The sequence below is a fragment of the Lissotriton vulgaris genome, chromosome 1_1 (genome assembly GCF_964263255.1).
Source record: "Lissotriton vulgaris chromosome 1_1, aLisVul1.2, whole genome shotgun sequence".
NCBI lineage: Eukaryota > Metazoa > Chordata > Amphibia > Caudata > Salamandridae > Lissotriton > Lissotriton vulgaris.
In genome coordinates this window covers 886,043,294-886,070,265 of record NC_141685.1, presented here as the reverse complement: position 1 = coordinate 886,070,265, position 26,972 = coordinate 886,043,294, and the positions used below count along the sequence as shown (strand labels likewise).

At 43.5% G+C, this 26,972-nt stretch overlaps 1 protein-coding gene across 4 annotated transcripts in view; it reads right to left on the bottom strand.

The window, feature by feature from the left end:
• The window catches only part of LOC147748107 (serine hydrolase-like protein), a 107,469-nt gene that overhangs the window by 51,954 nt on the left and 28,543 nt on the right, over positions 1-26,972 (bottom strand). For all 4 annotated transcript variants that reach the window (XM_086958753.1, XM_086958760.1, XM_086958764.1 and 1 more), the window contains exons 3-4: positions 17,377-17,490; positions 19-60 (exon numbers count right to left, since the gene is read on the bottom strand). In XM_086958753.1, coding sequence (XP_086814879.1) covers positions 19-60; positions 17,377-17,490 — 156 coding nt within the window. The remainder of the gene's footprint in view (positions 1-18; positions 61-17,376; positions 17,491-26,972) is intronic.

Here is a 26,972-nt window from a genome sequence, read left to right as displayed (position 1 = left end):
CCCCCACAGGACACTCACCCATACTGTGGCCGATGATGGAGATTCGTCTGTAGTTTAGGGCTGTGAAGACATGGAGAACCACAAGCAGGTGTCAAAAAAGCAACACAGGTGGAACCCGCTCCTGAGAGCCACCCCTCCAACATGAATTGCAATTTGATTTGTATAGCCTTTACTACCCCTGGCGAGGTGCAGAAGCGCTTTACGCCTGGTAGCACGCTACTCTGGAGCCCAAGGTTAGTGGTTAGTCTATTGGTTAATGTTGGTTACTGTGATTAGTAATGTGCCCTCAAGAAAACTTGTATGTATTTATTCTGGTTCCTTTGTGATATGATAATACCAGTTAGGTGGGATTATTAGTGGGGGCTATGTGGTTTCAGGTGAATGGCTGGTGGGTTAGATTGGCTGGCAGAGATTAGTTAATGTTAGGTCACATGAATAGGGTTTTAAAGCAGAAGAGGTTGTGATCCATGACAATAGGTATCAGCCCGTGGCAGAATTACAATTAGAACGATTGAGGCAGACAGGCTTGAGACTGAGAGGAGGCTATAGTCAGAAATAGAAAGCATGCGGAGGAGGGAAGGCTAAGACGAGGGACACTCTGAAGAAAGAATGGAGAGAAATCAAGCAAGAGTAAATCAATGTCGATTTTTCATGCACGGTTTGTGAGAATAGTGGGAGAATGCTGTCTGAGTTAGCAAGTAGTCGGAGAATGTAAGCTGTAGAGTAACATTATACATAGTGCTCCATATCAGGGCTAGACAGCTTAAACATGCGGTTGCAAGTGTATACATCATTTAAACATTAAGAGCCCTAGTCTGTTGTGCGCCAAGTCTAGGACAGCCCTCTTAGGCATAGTCTGGAGTATCCTAACCTTGGTACAGGGTCTGTGCACTGCACAAGAGGAGTAAACGCAGAAAAAGAGAAGCTCTTATTTAAATGTCTTCCTTCACTATTCTGTAAAAATAAGTTACTTTCACTCGCTCACTAAAAATTAGTTATTTATTACTGGCTGAGTGTCTCGCCAATGCACAAATAGATTATAATCTGCTTTATCACCTACTCCTGTCCAAGTGTATGTTGTGTGTGTGACTGTTGTAGTATATGCAGTATATGTATAAGCGAAGCAGAGTGATGAAGGCCTGTGGGCTCCATTTGGACGTCCCAGACGTTTCTGGGCACAGGGTGGGTTTGAAATTGTTTTCCAAGACAATGGAGGAGTATCAGGATGCAAGATGGAGGAGACATAGACAGTGCAGGGAGGACAAAGGAGACAAGGCTCCTATAGAAATGTAATTAGGTGCACTGTCGCTTGGTATGTGGTGGGGGTGGAGGGGCTGCAGTATGTTGTTCAGAGTGAGAAGCATCCTTTAGGTGAGACCAGCCTTTTTCTCACTTTCCTGATCACTAACTTTGTAGCTGTTTATAGCCAGATGCAAATGGTTCACACCTATTTGGGCCTTTATTGTGGGTGCTCCAGGCTGGAGACTGCCCTGCTGTTGAGGAGCATCACCCCACACAAAGGCTGTCAACAGAACTGCATAGAGAGGTGCTTGAAAAGGAAGCCACCCCGAACCAGTTCTCTTGCCTGCTCCTCTTGTTTTTGGACTTTTAAAATCCTTGTTTCCATCATACCTCTGAACTACAAATGAACGTACATCACTTCCAATCCCCTCAGCCCCTGAATGTGTTCAGCTCAGGCACTCCATTCTGCCAGAGGAGCACTCAGACATCAATCCTCATTTTTTTGAATAACTAAATTAGCAAGAGGTTAAGTAAATAAAATCGTATTGAACACCCACCCCATGTCTCGTACAAGCTTTTCTCACTTTCACTGCGCTTTTCTCTCACTGCGCTGTAAAAAACGCAGATGTATATTTAAAAATGTTCTATAATTGCTGAATGTAATTAAAGTGTGTGCCGGTAACAGAGAAAGAACTTTTGTACCAGCCCTAATTAACTGCACAAATAAATATAGTAAAATCGGAATGGTGTTAGCCTACAAGGTAAACGACGGCGACGACTAAATACACCTTGCGATGGGTCAAATATAACATTTTAGAAAGATAAACATAATGGGGATTGAAAAATAAATTATTCCCCAGGACACCTGCTAGGTTACTGTGTTCTGTATAATGGTCCAGTTTGTTGAACATTGTGTTAGTAATTAGTTTTTAAGCTGCCCATTGAAGTTAAAGGCACCCATCAAAAAGTATGTTTCTCTTTTAAAATTGGTTTATAGCTCTCCAGACCACAAACTGTTTTTTTTGGATTTGAGGCATTATTGTCTCTTAACGTCCCACTGATGTCATGAAAAAGGACCAGCGACGCTACACACCAGATTCCCTTAAACTTACTCTGATATTAACCAACCATACATAGGGGTTGGCCTGCTGAACTGGCCATGTAGTTGCTATGTAGGAAATAACGGACTGCTAGCCGTCTACACTTGGAGGTAGGGCCGCTCTCTTAAATGGGGTATTTGGTGTACATAGAAATGTTTAAGCAATAAAGAGCAACTGGCGACCCGGGCCAAGGGAGAGCCACCAAGAAATACAATTAAGAAGATTAAGAAGATTACAGATTAAAAGGTTTTAGAGAACTCGGACTGGGCACGAAAACCTAATAACGCCGCTGGCCAGTGTTAATATGGTCTCTCCTAGGCAGAGATGTCAAACAGGTTAATATTAAAATAAGTGTCAATAACTATCCGTACATGCATTAATAACCAATAACGGCCCATTTGTTTACTCCAAGTAAGGATGATTTTAAATTGCATAACGCACATTGACAAAAGTTTGAACATACTGTTGCAATAATTAACATCCTTGCATTTAAAATTATCACACCTAAAAATGTTCCCGGCTCCTTACCTGCCCTACTTCGTAATAGTTGTCTCCATCTGGTGCCGGTGAAAACGTGAGCTAGAGGGGCTGGCTACAGGGGAAGACCTGAGCTTACAGCCCACAGCCCGTGCCCAAAGCCCCCAGTCCATCTGTATATTTAGAGCATGGAGGATGGGAGACACTAGCCCACCCTGTACAAGTTGCATGGTTGTTTTTGGTTGAAATCTGAAAGTTTTCAAGAGTGTTCACTGACAGTTGGGGTTTTCAGTGTAAGAAAGGCTGGGTGGATAATTACAATGGTACTATGCGTCAGCAGATATTCCCACAGTGCTACATGCAACCATTACGAACACTTCACATGCATAAATCAATGAGCAGACCTAGGCATACAATGTTTTATTCCTAAGTGGAACATGTATATCATCACTAGGAGGACTAGAATGATAAGGACTGGTGAAGCCCAAAAAACAACAACAGATGTTGAGGTATTTTGATAGGTCCAATATTGAGTTAGCCTTCCTGCAGGAAACTCATTTATGACCAGGGATAACCCCTTCCTTCATGCGACAACATAAGCATTTTGCCACCTACAGTACATTCCCCAGAAGTGTAGAAGCCTGAGCAAGAAGGCGCTATATTTTAAATTACTACACTCACACGAGGACCTGCAAGATTGGTTCATTTGAATGTAGGACACACCCCATGACATTTCAGTCACTCTTATTAGCTGCTAGAAGCTAAACATATGTAAAAAGAACAATTGATGGATAGATTGCAGAACAATGCTCATCATGCCATTCCAGTTTGGACCCAGCCATACGCAAATCAGTCTTGACCCAGCGCCCAATGGGAACCGTCCAGCCCGAACTAAACATAAACACCCTGGACTTCTTCGACACCATCAGGACAATATGTGGACAACAGGAAGTACGACATGTCATCTAATGAGGGAACTTCAACCTTGCACTACAGCCAGCTTTGATAATAATAACCCCTACACGGTTGTCAACAACAAGCCATGTAGATGCTGAATCAGATTCTCAGTAAAGAGGGTATGAGAGACACCTGAAGTGAGACAAAAGGTGCAACCACAAAATATTCCTGTTACTCTACTGTCAGTCAGTCAGAAATAACTTTATTTCGCCAACAAAATGATGGCATAAAAAGTAGTCTACAGATAAAACAATTTCCAATCTTACCAAAAAAACACACCTTAAAAACAGCCTTATTCTTATTATAAAGATTAAAGGAAAAGAATAAAAAAATAATATATACATACAGCGATTAACACAATTCAAACAGTTAATTCTTCAGTTAATTATCAGATTGATGAATTAATCGGCTCTTCTTTAAAGCAGATCAAAAGAAGGACGTCAACGAAAACATGTAAAAGGATCAGGTAATAACTGCAGATAACAAAGGGCCACACAACACAGCCTAAAATCCATTTTACGGATAAGGGGGACAATAAACCTTTTCCTTTCCTCACAATAATATTTGCAACAAAAAAAAGAAATTCTAATCATTCTGAATAGATCGATCATCAATGTGCAAAATAGTAATTCAGATGTTACATAAATATTACGAGGTAGACCTAACATCAAGGGGATATAATTCAGTCGAAATCTAACCAAAATATATCTATGTTATAAATTAGTGGCAAACGATTGATAGATTGCATTCACATCAATCGTTATGCTTGGAAGCTCCAAGAATGCTCTAACAGTTGTCATCTAAAAATTGGAGACCTCCCTCCTTGCCTGTAATCTAGATAACAAATTGTTTTTTAAATCTTTTTTAGAAATAGACCAGCAAGTTGTGGGATCTGTGAACAGATGATGTAACCCAACTGCTTGAAGGGTAGATTCAACATAACATAACCAACCGATATTATTTGCACCATCAAGCTTCAAGACGTCATTTATAATATCCATTTTTAACGAGAGAGTCTCCTTCTGCCAGACCGAGGGCCACATTAAGATGGGCGCCACAAAAATGTTATCAGTTATATAAGGGACTCGCAACTCCATATGACAATTAAAATTAGAGCATGATTTTGGCAGTGAAGCTACATTTTTTTAAAAGGTATCTTCTATAACTTGTAATTTTGAACAGTCTCTAGTGCCCCTGACAGCTGCTCGATAAGTGGCAGCAGATACCGTTTTGGCATCATAAACTTTTTTAATTGCTTCAATAGGTTTAGAACCTAATCTTTTTTATAAAGTTTATAAAGTGCCCCAATATTTTTCTGCATCTGTAACCCCCTATTTATGACCATACTTTGCCAGTTATTTTGGCAGTCAAACATAATCCCTAAATGAATAAAAGAATCCAAAACTCCCAACTTGCCCCCTTCAATACAGATTTGTGGTTGATTCCGCTGCTTTGGCCCTGCCACTAATACAAAGAACTTTGAATAATTTTCATGTCCAGCAGGTTCATAAAGTTAGTATAATCTATCACTAATCGGCAAAGCACATTACTAGTACGTGCTAAAATCACTGTGTCGTCCGCATATAAAAGTATCGGTATTTGTAGTGAATTAATGTAAGGAACATCTGGAGTAGATCCCTGTAAAGCTGATTCGACATCATTAGTGTACAGTGCAAATAAAAAGGGCACTAGGATGCACCCTGTCTCACACCTCTAGCAATTTTGAAGTGCCTAGTACACTCGCCTCCTTTTTCATAACGAACACGAGCTGAGGCACCTGAATACAAATCATGTATAATATCAATGATCTGTATATCCACCCCCATTGCCTCCATGATCTGCCACAGCCTAGGCTGTGCCACGCAGTCAAAGGCTGCGGACAGATCCATGAAGGCAAGGTATAAATGGCCTTTTTTTGCTGCCGTATACTTTGCAATAATTAGGTTCAGGTTCAGACACTGATCCACAGTGCCTTTTCCTTTTCCGAACCCAAACTAACATGGGATTATAATATTATTCTCCATAACCTATTCCTCAAGCCTATTGAAAAGCAGCTGGCCCATTAGTTTTGCAGTTGAATCTCTCAAAGATATAGGCCTATAGTTTTTCAAGATTTACCTATTTTGTACATAAGAACAATTACAGTAGTTCTCCATGAGGGAGTAACACCAATTTGGCCAATTTTATTAAAAACATTAGTTAAGAGCGGGGCCCAAAGGTCTTAATTATCTAGAAAAAGATCGATTGGAACGCTACCAGGTCCTGGTGCCTATGCATGTTTGCACTGATTTAGAGCATATTTTATTTTTTCCAGGGTAAACTGGGCACCACCTCCTAAACCAGCTAAGCTTGTAGAGGTAGATTGAGTAATTGCCTTTTCAACAGTTCCAAATAGCCCTTCGAAATGCATAACCCATTCCTCTTGCTCAACATGGTTATCTACAGACATACACTGTTCATCTTTTAAAAACGGTGCATTAATCACAGACCAAAAAAGCCTGTGAAATTCTTTAATAATGCAGCCTTTTGCAGATTTTCCCACCAGTCCTTCTTTAGGGCTTTCAGCCTCGATACCCTTGCTTTTTTATAAGCCTGTCACAATGATTTAACCAAGGATGAGTTGCGAGGTTAAGATTTAAAAGCCACATGAAGATTTGTAAGTGATCTTTCACAATCCTCATCAAACCAGTTATTTTTTTGGGTGTCCATTGCGTATAGATCGAGTTAAATTCTTCTTAACTTCCAGTAATATCTGCTCAAAAGCTGTGACCATGTCATCATCAGATATAGGGTCCAGGCATACCATTATCTCTGCTACTCGATTGGGGACTAAATTATCCAAAAACTTCACTGCATCAACTCTCTCCCATTTCAGAACAATTCCACTCTCCCTTGCTATTACTGGATTTATATGCAATTTGAGTGAACATTCCCTTTTCACTAAAGAGGTGATAGAGAAAGTGATTGCAGCATGGTCACTAAAAGCATAAAAATTAATCTCAAACGGAGAGAAAAGTTTTCTTATAGAATCAGAAACCAAAACATAATCATGAGGGGGAAAAAAGGAACAACTAAAAAAAGTGAATCCTAACTGACCAGTTTCCATTTCAGCAGTGTTTAAAACACAAGATTGTTTATAGTTAGAAGTCTATTTAAACCACTACCATATCCATTGTGACTAAAATGAGGGACACACACCCATCATCATCTACCAACCCACACACTGAAGTATTAATCTTGTCACAAGGGTGAGCATTGGAATCCCCAAGCCAGATTAAATCACAGGATTTGGAACATACTTTCTGCAAATTAGCAATGTCTCTTTCCAAAGAGGCAAGCAAAAACTGCACGATTGCCAACAAAATTATTAGTATAAAACTTGAGAAAACCCTCTTCCAGTGCAGGGAGCTAGAGCTTTGCACTCTAAAGAGGTAGAGTTTACAAGCAGTTGGACATTTAAGAGAATCAGTTCCCGGGAAAACGCGGATGGGTAATCCTGAGGGGTGGACCGAAGTAGAGTGGGTGTTTGCAGTGCCATTAGAGCCTTGAGGTTCAGTACTTGACCGGGTGTAGCCAGGAGTATGAGTAGGTACTCCAAAGGTGGTTTGACTCGAAATCTGGTGACAGCTATTATGTACAATAGGTTTCGTCAAATTGGCAGATTCTTGAACAGAGCCCGCCGAGTATGTAGGGAACCCTATTGGTTGTTGAGGGTCATGACTTCCTATATAATTAGTTACCCCAGAAGACACTTCCTGGTTGGGGGATCACCCACACTTCCCCAGTTGACTCAATAATATTAGGGAGAGCTTGGATTAATGAGCATAAGATTTCTAAGGATGATAACTTTAGCTCAATTAGGGTTAATTTATACAATATAGGATTTAAAAGTACAGTCACCATAGTTTCTATTCGTTTCAACAAGTCCGAGTCATAATCATGATCATTCACCAAATGAGATTTGCTCATAATATCCTTTGGCCTTGTATTTCTTGTAGATCTTAGATGTAAGAAGGGCCCTGAATCCAACTCCTCATCCCCAGTGCTCTTCTCAGTGTTTTTCTCCTTGCATGGCTTTTTAAACTTTTTTGCTTTGAAGGACCTCCTCCCTTTCTCTTCCTAGTCGTTGGCAGAGGATTACCACTCTCCGGGTGTAGAGAAGCTAACTGCTCCTGGTTGACTGTACAGCATTCAGATGTAATATCAATGGGAGAAGATGAAGTTGACATTGGAACTATGGCCATGGCTGTCCCAAGTTCACTTATTGGTTGTCCAGAAATCGAAGACTCAGTGGATAATGCTCGATTCCTAAAGAAGAACGTTTCTGGGCAACAAGTGAATCCAAAGAAAGTCTTCTCTCAGCTAGATTCATATTCCAGAATAGATTTTGGGCTTATTAAGACAGAAACACACTTGCCCAGAACACTTTCAGAAAACTCACCAGTGGTGCTTCACTTAGAGATACCTAGTACACTACCAACTTCTCCGCTGTGGTGTTTTCCCTCCTGTGCACTCAATAATAGGGACTTTCAAACAAAAGTACAGATGTCTATCACAGAATTTTCCAATATCAACACAGGCTCAATTAAAAAGTTTGTCACTGTGTGAGAGACCTTCAAGGTCTACTTCAGAGGGGTGGTAATGTGTAAACACATCAGGGTGCTATTTTTCCAATATACACAGCTTGAGAAAAAAAGAGGAGGAACTAAGAGACGTGGAAATGACAGAGACAGATTACTTAAGACATTGGCCATGTTGAACGTGATTTTACTAGAACCCAGAGACCTAGCTGAGCAGGCAAGTAAATACCTGGGCAAAGATGAGATAGCACACAGCTATGGCGAGGGGGAACGGACACTCTCTTGGCTGCTAAAGAAAGCTCACCCACTTAATGTAACACAATCTATAAGGAGAGGAACAGGGGCGGTGGGAGGGGGACAGAACAATACAATACTACAGGAATTCAGCACTTATTATGAAGCCTTATGTCAAAGTAAGCTAGCAGGCGATCACATTCTTACCACTAACTACCTGACAGATATAGCTCTGGCTTGGATTGAGAGCAGGTCGAGGATATTCTTGCTAAAACCCATAGGGGTAAAAGAAGGATTATGTTACACAGTGTTCCCTCTAACGTGCGCGGCTGCGCTCGCGCGCACCTTTAAAGCACTGAGCGCGCATAGTTCAATGCTTAGCGCGCACACGTTCTCGCCGGCGCCACCCGCTTTTAAAATGCAAGTGGTGAAAAACGGCAATTTTCCTGGTTGTCTGAGTCCGTTGGGAAAGTATTCCTGTTAATCACAGCGCCCGTCAGGCGCTGCAATTAACAGGAATATTTTCACAATGGCCCGCAATCAGCACCCAGCAGCGCTGTATTTAGAAAAGAAATGAAACAAGTCTGTAAGAACGGTGTGTAAAGCACATGTTGTGCTTTCAGACTTGCTTAATTTCTTTTCTAAATACAGCGCGACTGGGTGCTGATTGTGGGCCTTTGTGAAAGGATTCCTGTTAATCACAGCGCCCGTCATGCGCTGCAATTAACAGGAATATTTTCACAATGGCCGGGAAGGGCGCTGGGCGACTCGGGTGACTCGTAACACGTCGCTGGTGCAACTCCCGGGGTTTCCCACTTGGGTCTGCGGCTTCGTCATCTACAAAGGGTAAGAAGTGCCTGAGCCCTCCTGGTACCACAACTGGCCGGAGCGCTTCAGCAGCACACGCTCGCCAAAGGTTGCCAAGTCGACTTTTTGTTATTGTTCTCCATCCACTTGGATGTCGATAATATCATATTGAGCCACCTCAGGAGAATCCTATGCTTTATAAGAGACAGCCAAGAGCGGTGATGGTGTAGCCTGCTCAATTGACAAACAAATCTGCCATGTCTAGGCACGCAGATAAACAAGCATTAGAAATGCAATAGGTCTCGCAGCATTAGAGTTAGTGCTTTTAGAATTGTTAATGGGTTTTTTTGTAAATCTTTAGCATGAGGTTGAGGGTGAGTGAGGGTGAGTGTGGGTGAGGGTGGGTGTGAGGGTGAGTGAGGGTGGGTGAGTGTGAGTGAGGGTGAGTGAGGGTGAGTGAGGGTGAGTGAGGGTGAGTGAGGGTGGGTGAGTGTGAGTGTGGGTGAGTGTGGGTGAGGGTGAGGGATTGAGGGTGAGGGGTTGAGGGTGAGGGAGGGTGAGGGGTTGAGGGTGAGTGAGGGTGAGGGGTTGAGGGTGAGTGAGGGTGAGGGGTTGAGGGTGAGTGAGGGTGAGGGGTTGAGGGTGAGTGAGGGTGAGTGGGGGTGGGGTGAGTGAGGGTGAGTGAGGGTGAGTGTGGGTGAGTGTGGGTGAGTGTGGGTGAGGGTGAGGGGTTGAGGGTGAGGGGTTTAGGGTGAGGGTGAGTGAAGGTGGGTGAGGGGTTGAGGGTGATTGAGGGTGAGGGGTTGAGGGTGAGTGAGGGTGAGGGGTTGAGGGTGAGTGAAGGTGAGGGGTTGAGGGTGAGTGAGGGTGAGGGGTTGAGGGTGAGTGAGGGTGAGGGGTTGAGGGTGAGTGAGGATGAGTGAGAGTGAGGGTGAGTGAGGGGTTGAGGGTGAGGGGTTGAGGGTGAGTGAGGGGTTGAGGGTGAGGGGTTGAGGGTGAGTGAGGGTGAGGGGTTGAGGGTGAGTGAGGGTGAGGTGTTGAGGGTGAGTGAGGGTGAGGGTAGGTGAGGGGTTGAGGGTGAGTGAGGGTGAGGGTGAGTGAGGGGTTGAGGGTGAGTGAGGGGTTGAGGGTGAGTGTGGGTGAGGGTGAGTGTGGGTGAGGGTGAGTGAGGGTGAGGGGTTGAGGGTGAGTGAGGGTGAGTGAGGGTGAGGGGGTGAGGGGTTGAGGGTGAGGGGTTGAGGGTGAGGGGTTGAGGGGTTGAGGGTGAGGGGTTGAGGGTGACATGGGCGTCCCAAAAGTGGGGACCCCGGTCAATTGCAGCCTCTTATGTGCCGTTGGAGGACGATGAAGGCATCCCACGGGACAGGTTGTTCAACGTCCTCAGCCCAAGAGGGTCAGCAGCTGTTTGCGCTCACACGTGGGAAATGGGGCCTCCTCTGCCACAAAACGCTTAGAAGATCAAACAAGCAGCTCAGCTAGTATTCTAGCACTGATCAGTACCTCATGTCAACACTTTGACTGCGGGTGACATGCCTGGCCGCCATCTTGAATTGTCGTGTATTCCGATGAGCTGCAATACAAGTACGCCTACTTCTCGGGTCTACATCACAAAAGCATAACGTTCGTACTATCGGCAGGGCTCGGCACTACGTAATACATATGAGGCGAAACCTACTATTTTAACATAATGTATTTACTGTTATACCTAACAATTATTAACTAAGATCTTAAGAGTAATTTCAATGATTTAGTAACGTTTGTAGTACTTTACGCTAATGTGCTCAAGAAGTACCCCATTCTAAAATGGCCGCTAGATTTGCAGTTTTCGGTCATCAAACCCACGATAACCAACATCAAATTGGTTTCTATCTCAGTTAAGGCTCATTGAAGTACAACCTTTGTATTCCTAGTTAATATATGTTTATGCAATCAAGAGCATTTCGAAGCGGCCGTCACAGGTTATCAACTTCAACTTTAGCCTCTCCTCAACCGCGCCTTCCCTCTATCTGCAATCCATTCAGATCGAGTAAGACACAATCCATGTGGCTCGGGGAGTACTATAAAACTGAAAGCGTTTGTGATTGGCTGTGGTAGAGCGAGCGCTCACTGTCCGGCTATCCGATTTGCTGGCATTGTGCGTAATTAAATATGCTTTGCTACTGTGTTTGTGACTGGCTCAATATTCCATGAGCAGCTGTGCCATTAATACAAAACTTTTGAGGAAGGACTGATGAGTAATGGAGCCTGCCGTTAATAATCGCGCTCCTAATTTTGAAGGGATGTCCTCCCCTATAGGGGGTGGCCCGTGTGCCCTGTGCATGACAGTCCCTTCGCGCTATACCTGCCCCCGATGTAACGTGTCTTACTGTGGCTTGAGCTGTTACCGTGGCGTGCGGCATCGTACTTGTTCCGAGGCTTTCTACCGGGATGAGGTGCTTCGGGGACTACAGGAGGCAGCTAGGAGCGAAGGGCGAAAAGGGGATATAGAAGGTATATTAACAAGGTGGAGATGAGGGTGAGCGAGGAGGGGGCGGGGGGGGGGAGGACTTTCACATCGAAGGGCGGTGGGGCCAGGGAGACGAGAAAGGAGCAGCGAATGGAAACTAGCGGCAGGCAGGCAGGGGAGGAGAGGAGGAGGGGGGAGGAGAGTAGGGGAGGCACGGCTCATGACCATAGCCGTGTTCGGGTAGTCAAGTAATGGCCGTCAGCCAGGCAGGATTAGATGAGGGCCGGGGGTGACATTCCTGTGCGGTTTGGGGTTTAATCGCGTCATTGTTGTCTCCATCGCGGCCATCAGAAGCACAGATATTTCTGCTCGCCATTGGAGCCGGCTCCGACATGGAGATCAAAGCAAGGTGGGGGGAGGAAGCAGAGGGGGCGCCCGAATGCAGCATTGTAACACGGCGGGCAGGGGAGGGGGCGGGCAGGGGAGGGGGCGGAGAGGGGAGAGGTGCGACACGGCAGGAAGACGGAAGGAAGAGAGGGGAGGGGGTGGAGAAATGTAAGTGCAGGGGAGAGTGGGTGTGGACGAATTTATTTGGCATGTCTGCAGAGCACATTACCTCCTGCACCTCGTGTATATGGAGAGTGCAATCTGTTGTCACTAAATGTGCTATTTGATGGTAAAAATGAAGTGTGCTGGGGAAACAAAAAAGAAGCCGGAGGGAAGAGAGGGGAGGGGGGAGGAGAGCGAAAGGATCGGAGACACGGCGGGTAAAATAAACAAAAAAAAAGCCGGAGGGGAGGGGGGAGGAGAAATGCGACACGGCGGGAAGGGGAGGGGGCGGAACGGGGGCGACACGATGGGTGATTGCCAGTGGTCCACAAAACCAGCCTCTCTTGAGTGGTAAAGATCTACGATGTCATACGATGTACCCCCCAGATAAATCTCACAGCTAACGCTAGTTAGTAAAGTCCTGCCGTGAGGGCTATTAAATGGTTCAGCATATTGGGTACTGTCCCAGGGCATCCTCTAACGTGAAATGTGCACAACTGCCTTCTTACTGGGATAATAAACATGGCCGACGCTTCTCACGTGCGCTTGGTGCCCTCAGCAACGTTACCCAAGGGCTCCTGCAACCAGCCGCATGCCAGAGACTGTTCGGTCGCGTTCATTAATTGGTGCGGGCGCAGTAGTATATTGCATGGCGGGATTACTGTCCGCTTTGTTTCCTGAGAGGTTGCGGCGGCTTTGTGTTGGAGGCCGCTCCATCGACGGGAGAAGGTATTTACCATGATTAGCAGTGTCTGAAGATTACAGGTTGGGCCCGTCGGTATCATGCTTTCGGGGCGAGCTTCAGTATGCCGTAAATGCAGGATCCAGCCAAAGTGTACGTCTTGGCAGAGAGCTTAAGAACAGTTGTTTGCCATGGAGCCTGAGTCAGACCTCGGGAGGAGGAGAGGAGACCTAGCTAATAAAATACAGGCTTTCAAATCAGAGTGCAGGCATGATCTGCCAAAGACAGTGCAGGCATCTGTTGTCACTAAATCGGCGGGTAAAATAAACAAAAACAAAAAAAAAAGCCGGAGGGAAGAGAGGGGAGGGGGGAGGAGAAATGCGACACGGCGGGAAGGGGAGGGGGCGGAACGGGGGCGGAGAGGGGAGAGAGAGAGAGTAGGCAAGGGTAAACAAACACGGACGTGCACGCGCCCGTGACTTTTAAGGTCAATGCGCATGCGCATAAGCTTAATGCGCATGCGCATTGACCTTAAAAGTCACGGGCACTGCAAGGAATCGCCACGATTCCTTGCAGTTGGATAAAGAGTGGATGAGCCCCTATAGTCTCGCTTGCTCGATGCGCATGCGCATCGACAGGCGAGACCTAAAAACAGAGTGAAGCTGTTCTTGTGACTCGCACACACGCAGCCTGCATGCCATCCTGTTTGTTTACTTTCAGAATAAAGTTGCAGAAACAATTTTAGGGAAAGAAAACACGCAGAACTTGTGTATAAACAGGTGAAATTAATCTGGATAGGGTGAAGTAAAGTAGCATATCAGGCCCTGACAAATAAAATAGAAATATTTTGCCTCAAGTTGTGACTGTCAATGAAACAAGCATTGGCAAACTGAACATGTTTGGCTTGCTCTTGGAATCCTAAACCAGTGCTTTAAAAGGGCAGTTCTGTCCGGTGCCAAGTACCTGCGCTTTTTTAATTTGAATACCGGCACTTTTCAGAAGTGCTGCAATACATTTAATTGGGGAGTCTGGCACCCCTCAGGAGCAAGTAGGTACTAAATAGTAAGTCCCTGTACTTCTATAGGTACATTCAAAGCACTGTCTGCAAACTTTTATGATAAAAGGAAGGGGCTGCTGTCTCCTCTGGTGCTTCATCTTTCACGGAAGAGGCATTGAATTCAGGAAAGGAAGGCACACATGGAGGTCTTGTCAAAAGCAGGTAAATCATCGGAGGGGGCGAGGTACTATCTATTTCATGTCACACTTCTGCTTACTTATAAGACTAGGCGCAGGTTCCTGCTCCAGTATTTGAAATACTTGAAACTATTTGTGGTAGTGGCACGCATGCAACAATCACTTTTACACTATTTGGCTAAGCAGGCAGACCCCCGATCAGACGGTATATCCACACAGCCAACCAGAGCAGCGGAAAGTGTCCTAAGTACGAAGGTACATTAGACAGACATTCCTAAGAGACAGGTGGCCATGATGCAAGCAGGCAGAAACAGAAAATGAGAGAGAAAGGGACGGACACATAGCATTAATACTCAGGCACAGCGAAGCCAGCAGGGACAAAAGCCCGGAAGACAAACATAGACAACACACTTAACGATGTACTGACTTACAAACAGTTGTACACCGAGGTAACTGGATAGACAGAGATTAAAAAAAACATACACTGGGAAATACAGAAAAAGTTGAAAGAAAAATATAAATGCATACAGCTTGTGTATAGTTTATGTACAGGTTGAATGAGAATATCTAGTTAAAAAGATAGACATGATGTCAAAAAGACAAAGGGGAGGGGAGGATAGAGAAAATATACAGAAGGAACCCACATTGGCAGACGTGGATGGTCTGAACATACATATTTGACTGCATTCTCTCTGTAGCTAGACTGACAGACAGACAGACAGACAGACAGACAGACAGACAGATAGATTTATTTAAATTCGAGTTGTGCTGATGGATGTACGCATGAATGGACGGGTTATGGGTTAGGGAGCTGGCTGGGTTTGAGTGGGTGAATGAGCTGTATGTAAGGATGGATGAGCTTAAGGGGTAGTTGGATGGGTTTGAGTGTGTAGATATGGTGGATGTAAGTTTATGTGGATGGATGAATGAGTGGATGGATGAATTTATTTTACTTGGATACTAGATGAGTGACACTATGAGTTGGATGGATGGGCTTAAGGGGTAGCTGGATGGGTTTGAGTGTGTGGATAGCGTGTAAGTATATGTGGATGATGAATGGATGGATGGATTTAGTTTACTTGGATGCTAGATGAGTGACACTATGGGTTGGATGGATGGATGGCTAGGGGATGGATGGGCGGATGGGACGGGGGGTTTGTATACAGACATAGTCAATGGAAGAATGCATCGACGAAAAGGGAAATGTTCAAATGCTCAGAAAATGCGTATAGAACAATATTTAAGCAGAGCCTGTCTGCCCTGCAGACTGCATTCAGCACAGCAGTCAGGCTTCCCTAAGCTGAATTCTATGTGCGTACAGCCGTTATTCATATATGAGAAGTGCAGGGAAAGTGCGTGGGTGATGTTTTTATATATTCTTTGATGAGGGTCTTGCAGTTTTCCTCCAGTGAACATGTGTTTGCGTCTCACAGCGGGAGCCGGAGCTGTCTGAGGCTGTCCTCATCTGCTTACCCACCATGAGCCATCCGAGGAGCCCCTTTTAGATGGCGCTGCTGCTCTGCATGCTAATGGCCGGAGGCTGCAAAGAGAGAAACGAGCCGTTCGAGCTCTGAGACAGCGCCGTCCTCAACCTCATTATAGACATCATACAGGACTTGAGAAACTACCACTTGGCCAAGGAAAAAGGAGTGCAGTTTTACTCCAAATTCTCAGACTACAAACTGATGACAAAGAAGCCCCCGAGTACGGGCACTATCAGGACGAGCAGAGAGTCGGCGAGTCTCCCATTTTCGCTCCTCCCGTTAGTTAGCATTCACACTATTCTGTTAGTAAGAAGGTGAAACCGGGCAGAGCCCAAGCACACTATTATGGCTGGGCATGTTGTGTTGAGAGATAGGCTGGGTGTTGGTCAGGTGGGTGGTCTCTTTGGACTGGGATGAAGTAAGATTGGGGAAAATCTGTAGCACTATATGCTAAAATAGAATTGGATCGAATTTACATATCCTCTAAGGAGATCTGTTGTTACCACCTAAAATAAATATATTGTGCGGCACAGTTAGTGCAGTAAATTATATCAGAAACAAAGTGTTTGGCTACAGATATTGCACAATAACTTCTAAACTATCTATTCGTATCCATTAGTGCCACTGAGGGTGCTCTGGTCAGAGTATTATAAGTCACAAGGCAAAACAAGCATTGGCCGCGCGGCCATAAAAGTAACGGCCGCAAGTATTTTCATCCCACTCAAAGCCCTGGTCTACACGCGCGGTCAGGTTCTTGGCGCACATAGCCTTGGCTGCAGCGCACAGAGACCTTACTCTGCTGCACACAGAGTAAAATAATTAGAGGGAACATTGGTTACTTACCCTGTAAGTAACATATTCTTGGCATGTAGTGCTGTAGATCCAAATGCCTAGCACAAGTCCGCCGCCTGGTGATGGGACTAAGCATTCACAAGCCCCTGAGCAACGAAGACAGGCAACACCCCGCATGGGCATCGACTCCACCGCAGGACTGCTTGCTCTGAGAGGGCTACTTTCATAAGGTGAAAGTAGCCCTGTGGGGGCTCCAGACCAATAATGATGAAGGGCTTGTTCTGGAGTTGCAAAGCGTGAGAATGCTCAGTTACATCTAAACACTCCTAGTTTGTGCAGATATTGGAATTGCAAAACACAGTTTCACCTTTTACTGGTTGGATGGAAAAAGATAACTCCCCAAGGAGATACTGGTCTCCACAAACTGGAGACAACTTTGTTGCTTAATCACAATTCCTAACTGTCTAAAGTGCGCCTTTCCAGCTGGTTTTCCGAAGTGGCCTCAATCAGACACAGCCGCACTCAAGTAAATACACAAATAAAGGAATAAGCAACAGTAAACATCATGAGTTTAAAAACAGTGCAAACTGCAGTTTTTGAACAAGGCACAAACTTTTGCTCAATGAGCTTCTCTAGCAGTAGTCAATTATACCATGTGGCCTAATAGACTTCAGAAGAAAGATCCACTACTGCATTTGCGATTCAACGTATTGTTCCTTTTTTGGCTTGTTAACTCTTTCATGGTGGAGTGCATTCCTTACCGGCCTACACCTTCTCAGTTTGTAAGATTTCGCTTTTAAATCGATAACTTGTTCCACCTTGCAAAACATACCTTCCAAAGTTATGTACAAATCCTTCACGTATTTCTTGTAATCATAGGGAGATCCCGGAGAGAGGTGAGATGATTGTCCGTGGCCAGAGAAATCCAAAGCAATATAGCGGCGATCTGGAAAAGAAAGGCCGAGTTTACAGGGTGGTGATGGTTGGAGAAAGTTGAGTTACCTAGAGTAGGATGGTCACAAGGGCCTCACATGAGAAGAAGAGACTATCTCCTCTAGAACTAGACAACTCATAGGCATGGTATGGGTTTAGAATAGGTGTCTGGCATAATGCTTGGGAGCTGTGACTTCTAGAAATCGAAAACCAGGGATTGGCAAAGGAATGCAGGGTCAGAACCAGCTCTATATAGGATGAATGGTTTGGGGTTTCGCTCGCAGAATCAAACAGCTGTTAACTTTTAACAGGGCTGCTCAGAGGCCTGCTATAGCTATATAGTGTCTATTATTTCTATGGCACTTGTATTCAGGACGTGTCCCCACTAGAGTTGCGTGGCTGAGGGTTTGGCACATGGATACACAGATGATACAATGTTTCAATGCTTATTACGGATAATGGTATTTTACAACAGTTAATGAGGTCATAATTGATTTGATGCTGTTCTGTAATTTCATCTATTTTTGTTTTGAGATCCTTCTTTATTTTTCAGAACAGCCCTGAAGAAGCAATTATTCACGAAACATGTATTAGTTGATATCAGTTATTCTGTATGAAGAATCATGTTTGTCGTATTATTTTGTATGAAAAATCATGTACAATCGAACATGCATCTGTGGTATTAAAAGACATTTCTGGAATTAAACATTCATTAGTGACAATAAAAAGAAATTTCTACGGAATATCCACTGTTTAAGAGCATTATATAATCAGTTATATTTTGTGGTAGGTTAAATGGACATTTTGGCACAGGAAAGTAACATGTGATCTGATAGTCTAGCACTGGGCATCATTTCCGTCACCTGTTGTATGTATTTTATTTCATAAAATAGGAAGCAAGACTGCTGTATATATGTGAGTTCCCAAGTACACTAAAATTGTTATAATTGGATTATAATATGACAAAGCATCTGGAAAAAAAAGTGAGGCCCTAGCCAGGAAAACATCTGGGAAGTCACTGGATGGTCCTAATACTAGGAATTCAAATCAACCTAAAAGTCTCACAGACCTTTTTATCTAATTGGAGTATATTCAGAAAAAAGAATCCACAATACACTGGGATTCCTATAATACTATGGAAATAATTAACAGTAAATCGTACACCAAGAGGGCTTTGAATAAATATTTTTCCTGCAGTGGAAGATTCATACTATGATAAAGCAACTAAATGGGAGGCCAAAGTCAACCAAGCATGCAGAGATCTGATGGAGATGCGTATACATTTGGCAAAGTCAAAAAGACTCTTGGTACTTAAACACACTGAAGAGATTGGAAAAGAAATTAAATCAACAAATTGCCCAGCGGATACTCAAAAGAATGATGCCACCCTTGATGATATAATGAACAAATATCAGTTTAAGTTACAGAACAAGTAGAGAATCAGGTTTGACAAAGATGGAAGGGACTTCAGATGTTTGAGGGTGTTCTCATATGCTAAAATATCTGACAGCACAGTAAAAAAAAGGGAAGTCTCAACAAAAGATAGGGTGAAATTGAGAAATCAAGTCTGAGAAGTGTGAAGAGTTTGTGCCCCGTACCAGAGAATCAGATTTGGAAAAATCCAAGTTAATCAAGCAAGATAAGAGTACTAGATTTTTTTAGATGAGCTGAAAAGGATAAAGGTGGTACAAATGAGAGCTCTAACATGGAATATGGAGAAGGGAGGATCAAGACACAGAGAAAAAAGGTAACCAGAAAAGATGGTACTAGAACGGTTAGGCAGAAACAGGGACAAATGTGGGGTCAAGATCAGAGCCCAAAGCAAAATTGGGAGGTAAAGAATATTATTATTATTATTATTATTATTTTTATTATTATTATTATTATTATTGCATTTATTGGGCGCACAGCTACCCGGAGGTTTCCCGGCGCTTGCCTTGGGAACCCGTCCTGGCTTTTCCCTGTGAGATAGCCCCTACAGGGCATCCCCAAGGTGAAAGCCAGGCATCCCGCCGCAGGGGGGCCGTTGTGGAGATTAATCAAGCTTAATGCCCAGAGTTGCAGAGTGAGAACCCATGATTAGAGCAGGCACCGAAGCGAGAATTATCGAGTCCGTGGACATTTGAGCTCAAGACCCTGCCGCGTCGGGAATTGAACCCTGGTCCCGGGTCTGACCTCAGCTTCCGGGTCTGCCTGCTCTACACCGTGAGCCACTAATGTATTGGACAGGACACTAACTTATATAGAAAAATAGAGGTTCTAATTAAAGGTCTGAGTTTTATTCCCACTAATCAGAGGAAAGATGTAGAAGTAAAAATGGAATGTATAAGATTCACATGCAAATGGAGATTGAAGAAATTCTTTGCTAGCAAACCGCTAGCAAGACAGCATACACAGATCAGAAAAACTGAAAGTCCTGTAACCATTAAATAATTTATGGACATTTAACTACTTATTAATATATGCAATGATGCATACATCTGTAAATCCAGTAATGATAGTCCACCCCTGTCATATCTCCTGGGTAGTTTTTTCAAAGCAAACTTGCACCCTTTGATGCCCAGATAAAGGAGTTTACTTTCCCTTGCAGCTTCTCCAGCCACTCTTTCCTAAAGTTTAGAGGACTAGTGTTAAACAAAAAGGTATATTTTGGCAGCATAACCATTTTGATCACATTTGTTCTTCCAAATATTGTTAAAGGTAGATGCGACCAGCTCATTAATAGCTCACTCGTTTCACTGAGTTGTTGCGTGTTGAAATTAAGTTCTACAATCTTACCTATGTCTCAAGTAATCCTAATTCCCAGATATTTCATGTCTTTTGTTTTGGCCAACTTCCACCCTCAACCTTCCAAGCTATTATCTCTGTCTTCAAGGGGTTTACTGCATTGTTGGACACTTTACAGAAATCTTCTTTCAGTCTCTCAGTGCTTGTAAGCGCCAGATATAGATTTGTCATGTTAATCATCAGGTCTTAATTATAGAGCAAAACCTTTGTTTCCCAAGCCTCATATCTAAATAGGGCTATTTTGTTATCCACCCTAAGCTTACATGCCAGGTGCTCAATGTAAAGGTTAAATAGCAAGGGTGACAATGGGCAACCCTATCTTATCGCAGTAGTTATTTTGAATACAGAAGTTAGTCTGCCATTGAGAATAACTCTGGCCCTAGGAGTTTTATAAATCAGCTGCATGACCCTTTGGAACTTCTCCCCCAAATTATAGTGCTTCAAGATAGCATTCAAGTAAGACCAATTAACCCTGTCAAAGGCCTTGAAAGCATGTAATGCTAATACTACGAGCGGGACTCTAAAACTTGTGGCAACATAACTTGAACGTATCAATTTGTACATCAACTCGTGAGGGAATCTACTCCTCATAAATGCCTTCTGGTCTTGTATTAGCCCCCTCTCCACCCTACTTAACCTTCTGGCTAAAATATTGGCAAAGATTTGGTAGTCGCTATTCAATGTCGTATAGGCCTGTAGGATTCACAGGCTGTAGGGCCTTTGTCCGGTTTTAAAATCAAAGTAATTGTTGCCTTCCCCCAAGAGTGTGGCAAAGGGGTCTTTTCTTCTAGTATTCCTTCCAACAGCTTGACAAATTAATTTGAGAGACCATCTGCCCCGGCAGCTGTTCACTTCTTGCATGAGCTAATTACCTGCTCTACTTCCTTCTGTATAACTTCCAAATCTAAACACCCCTTCTTCTCGTCTGAACGTTGGCTTAGAGGATCTCCTTCTAACCACTCGTTTATCTTTTCTTCTGTAATCGCCGGGTCCTCTGTGTATAAGCTTTTAAAATCTTAGTGAAAGCATTTTCAACATCTGACCCTCTTGTTAAGATTGTACCAGTCTTTTCCCTTTTCATTTTCGTCACAGTGTTTTTGGCTGAATCTGATTTTATTTTCCAAGCTAGCAGTTTACCCACTACCTCACTATACTCAAAGTTGGCCTTCTTGCTCACCTCCCACCTATGTCTCAGCCTTATATCCAATATCTTGGTGACCTGCACCCTTTGCTCCTATATCTCTATAGTGCACGTCTATCCTCTACAGATAGACTTTGATCAAGCAGTTTTCCTCTTCAAAAGGTTGATGTTGAGCTCTATTCCCTCAATCTCTCTCTTGTGTTATTATTATTATTATTATTATTATTATTATTATTATACAGCTTATAGAGCGCCTGGTTACTCCAACAGAGTGTCCCCGCGCTAGAACACCAAAACAAGTACCAAACAGCTGGACCAGAACCACCCACCCACCCTACAGCCAGAGCCCCCCAAGGAACAGCTACAGAAGGCCTATTTCCGGCCACCAGGGGGATAGTGGAATAGCCACGTCTTAAGTTTTTTCCAAAACAGAGTCTCCGACGGGCACAACATTCTTCTGAGCAGATACAATAATAAGCTTCCCTCTCATAAAAGCCTAGAACGCATCCCAGACCATATACAGGGTAGGTGAACCTTTGTTAAATTCTATGAATTCCTCTGCCTCTTTCTTAAGTCTGACTACTAAGTGAGAGCTAACTTAAGTTCACCTCCTTAAAGTTTGCCCATTGGACAGGTTGACCATCAAGAATAACTGCACCGTGACCTGACAAGTGTGCAGGTACATGTTTAACACCGTGAATATCGTTGTAAACTGCCTGTTCCACTAAAACATAATCCATACTGGATGACTGGTCGTATATTGTGTTGTGGAAGGTGTACTTGCTATCCATACCTGCCCTTGTTCTCCAGATATCACATAAACCCATTTGTTACATCATCCCTCACGGACACGTAAAAGAACTCCACATTGTCCCCTATAGGTATCCCAGTCAAATGTTCCACAAAATTCAACCTTAAAAACTATGCAACCTGGTCCCACTTCAACACCTACAGTGAAGACACTATATTAAAGACGCAACCGCTCTGAATCCCTCCAACTACTTCGCAGACCCGCTTCCTGCTAAAAGACTTCATTCCACTGTTATTACCTCTTTGGATCAAGATCATAAATACCTCCCTCCTTCAAGGAGCCATCCCAGAAAGCCTGAAAACAGGGCAGGTATCCCCTATCCTTAAGAAACCAACAGCTGACCCATCAGACTTAAATAATTATGACCCAATATCTAACATCCCCACTCTAGCAAAACTCTTGGAAAAATGTGTTCACACCCAGCTTAGCAACCACATTGAACAATTCAACCTGCTTAACCAATTCCAATCAGGCTTCCGAGCTGGTCACAGTACTGAATCAGCCATGACACAAATAATTGATGACGCTCTAAAAATCCTTGACCAAAATGAATCCTGTTTACTAATCTTACTCGACTGGTCATCTGCATTTGACACTGTCAAAAATAACAACTTGTTAGAACTGCTGAAACACAGAATGGGAATATCTGGATCTGTACTTACCTGGATCACTTCCTTTCTCCAAAATAGATCTCAAAGATTCAAGGTCAATCAATCCTTAGCAGTCATATTAGGAGTACCACAAGGCTCTTCCCTTTCATCCACACTTTTCAACCTTTCCATGGAACCACTCACAGAACTTCTCAGTCTCTCCAAGATTAATTTCCATATGTATGCAGACGACACCCAACTCTACTTCAAGATCCATTCACTTGAGGACATCAAATCTCTCAATACAACGCTACAAAAAACTCAAACATGGCTGGCCGAAAACCATTTGAAACTAAACTCCCTTAAAACGGAGTTCCACCTAATCGTCCCACCCAGCAAATCTTCCACCATTTTGGAATGGATGAAGCACCTAACAGCACTCAAAGGGCAACCTCTCATTGTTGAATCAGCTAAATCGCGAGGGGTGACACCGGATGCAAAACCATAACAGCCCCGCCACAAAAGGAGCACATTTCCACATGAATACCCTGAGAAAAAGATTGAAACGCTTCCTGCCAGCAAACGACTTCAAACATGCAGTTCAATCCCTAGTAATCCCTAGAGTGGAATATGGGGCCGTAACCCTAGGTGGCCTCCCCAGGTAGACAACAGCCCCGTTAAGAGCGGCTATCAACTCAGCTGCGAGACTCATCACAGGTTCAAAAAGAACCTCTCACATCTCTCCAGACCTTAGAGCCCTCAACTGGCTCCCTTTTGGAGCTAGAATTCATCTGAAAATCACATATATGACACACAAGGCCTTAGACTACAATTGTCTGAGCTATCTAGCTCAGAAGCTGGTACTTTCTGCTGGGAATAGAGCCTCTAGAAGTTCCAAGAATCTTCTACTGAAACCACGTTTTGCCAAGAAAAAAAACTTACAACTGATCCTTCTCTGGAATGGCCCCCAGGATCTGGAATGCTTTGCCCACAGAAACAAGACTGACCCCCTCCACGGCCTCCTAAAAGAAAGAAGTGAAAGCAATTCTCATGGCTAAATTCACGTGAATTACTTACTTTTTACTGTATTATAATTATTGCTCTGTATTATTGAGCACAGTATTGTATTTACTAGTGTTGTACTGTTGAGCATCTTATATCTAATTCACCTCAAACTGTAGGTTTTTTTATGCTTATACTTGTTTTCTATATACACATGTAAAGGGCTCTGATACCCGTAAGGGTCTTGTTCGCGCTATATAAAACCTTCAAAATAAATAAATAAATAAATGTTTCTAATGTAAGATTGCATTTTAGAGAACGTATTAGCTCTACTATTGGCAGACCTGTATAGTTTATTATTCATTACAATGATAAAATCACCTGTCATGTTGATTGAAGAAGTAGAATCTAGCAGGTTCAAACAAATCCTCTTTAAAGGTTCTATATTCTCCACATTGTAACCATAATATCCCACTAAGGTATATCTACTATTGTCTAGTTGCAGGTCAGCAAATACCCATCTACCTAACATATCCAATGTGCTATCATTTATCCTTGCTACAACTTTCTTTTTAATTAGAATAGCTGCCTCTTTAGAGTAAAACGTCTGGTCAGTGCATACTACCTGTTGCACCCATTTCTATTTTCCAAATAATTTGAAACACTCCTTTTTAGTCAGATGTCTCTTGTAGCACGATTATCTGGGCTACTGAGTCCTGCTGGTACAGTAAAATTCTTGAACATCTACGTTTTATATGAAGCCAATTAACATTCCAGGACAGAATCTTCAACTCCCCACCCCCTCCACCCCCCAGTTTTTTGGGCCATTTGAAGATAGTGAGCTTATTTAATACTATTGTCTGGTGACCGGCCGGCCGGCCGGCGTTAAACCAGGCTCCTCAGGACATTTATTTGTATTTTTCCCTGAATGCCGCATACCCTGTGTTCCCTATCCCTTGAACCTCCAGCTTCCTTCCCCTGGAGACCGTCTCATACTTTCTCATGGCCATGCAGCCCTTTGGGTGCTTGCCATACAGAAAGATCCAGAGTAGAAAATAAAACAAGAAGGTTAACGCAACCTATAACGAACCCTAAATTAACAGTGTGGCGGAGTCTTTCCATAGCTACTCAATAAGGAAAATTATACCTCCTTATCATGACTATCAGTAGTAATGCATGGGGTATCAAAAAGTTGGCTAAGACCTAGGTCATCAAAGGTGTTCTTGACATTTGACAGCTGCTTGATGGTTGTCAGGTAGCTTAAATTTAGACATCCCCTATTGCCTTATATGAGAAACCCATCTCGGGAGAAGACCATATGTCGATCCAGAGTAAAATGGGTGTCAGGCGCACATCATCCACAAGGGAGCCTAGGCCCAGGAGTTATTTTATGAAGAGCCAAGAATGTATTTTCCGCTACCTGCAGGAAACCCAAGGTTGCATAGCCCCATATGTGCTGAGGGAAAGGCATTTGCTCTTATATAATGTTAGCATGTTTTTAAGATGTTTGTAACCTAGTTATTTGCTAAAGCTTAAAATTGCTTCCTTGGAAGCCGCCAACTTTTGTGATCTTTGGACGACTAACTGGTTTCAAGTCAGATTTGTATCCAACAAAATACACAAATAGTTAAAAAATTGAGATTTTGGTAATAAGGGGCCCGTTCTGTACAAACGTTTAGAACTAGTATTTCTTGGACCACAGGTCAGGATAAACGACTTCTTTTGATTCATCTGTAAATTTAGGCCCCTCATAAAATTATTAAAACTGTCTTAAAGAGCCTGCAACCCATTTGGGGTACGAGCAATAAGAACTGCATCGAGATCCTGTTTTCAAGACATCTGGGGGAGCAGGATAACAAAGATGAGTCTAGGGCATTGATATAGAATAAAAATAAATAGGGACCAAGAACCTTCCTTGTCTTACCCCTCGTGTAAGCCTATCGGGTGGGTACAATCCCAGTTTCAGTAAATCGTACCTTCATAAATGTGTCTCAATTGAGATGCTTTAAAAGATCCAGTAATGGCAAGTCAATACCTGCTGCCTCCAACAGCTCCCATACTTCCCCTCTATTTACTTACTTTGAGGCAAAGTAGAGAACCACAAAGGCCATAAGAATGGCATCTCTTCTGGCCTTGGTATACTTTCCAAGGATTAGAGATAAGTGCTTGCTCAGTTGTGCAGAATCCCAGGCGGAACCCGTATTGTACATCAGAGAAAAAAGAATTGGTCTCAGCCCAAGCTTCCAATTTCACCGAGATTACTTGCCTGAATATTTTGGCCGAAGAATCTAGTGGCAATATGGGGCAATAATTTGCGGGCAGATTTCGGTCACACTTCTTAAAAATTGGAACGATTATTGATTGCCTCCACGAGTCAGGAGGTCCCTTCTTGATAATGGCTCTGAAAACATTTGTCATTAAGGGGGCCGAAAAGGCAGGATTACACCTAAACATGTCAACTGGAACCCTATCGGGGCGGGTGCCTTCCCAGCCACAGAGCTGAGGATAGCTTTAGACATGTCTGCCACAGTAATAGACTAACTGAGATGTGATTTAGCAAGTGAGGGCAACCCCGCCTAAGCTATATTAGAGCTTTCTCTAGGGGAAACCATCCAGGGTCGAAATTGTGTGAAAAACGGTCAACCCAGTTACGTTCTAAGATATGACAGTCAATGCCCAAGGTGGTAGCTTTGGTAAAAACTGGTCAGTTTATGACCTTCCAGAAAACTCTACTAACCCTTAATTCGGAGGACCTTTCTAAATCTTCCCAGGCTTTGCGCCTAATTTCTTTCTTCCTCTTCTCGATAGCTTGTTTATAATCTATTCTAACCGCTTTAAATGTCTGAGCTCCGTGGGATTGTGTTAGTAGCTTTTTTGAGAGCCTCTGGCAGCAGTGCATTCTGAGCTAAACCATCTTCAGCCTTTTTGGACTTTTGGACAATTGTTCTTAGCATACAGGAGACCGACTGGCACATCACCATAAACCTCTCACAAATCCTAATTGGGGTGGCATCCTCCGAGAGACAACATAAGATGTCCTCCTAGTTATTGGTAATGACATCTGTAAAAAAAAAATGTTAGAGACCGAGTGGGATTATTCCATGGATTGGGTTTAGGTGGGAGGTAGAGAGAAAGGTTAATAATAATCGAGTGGTGATAGCTAA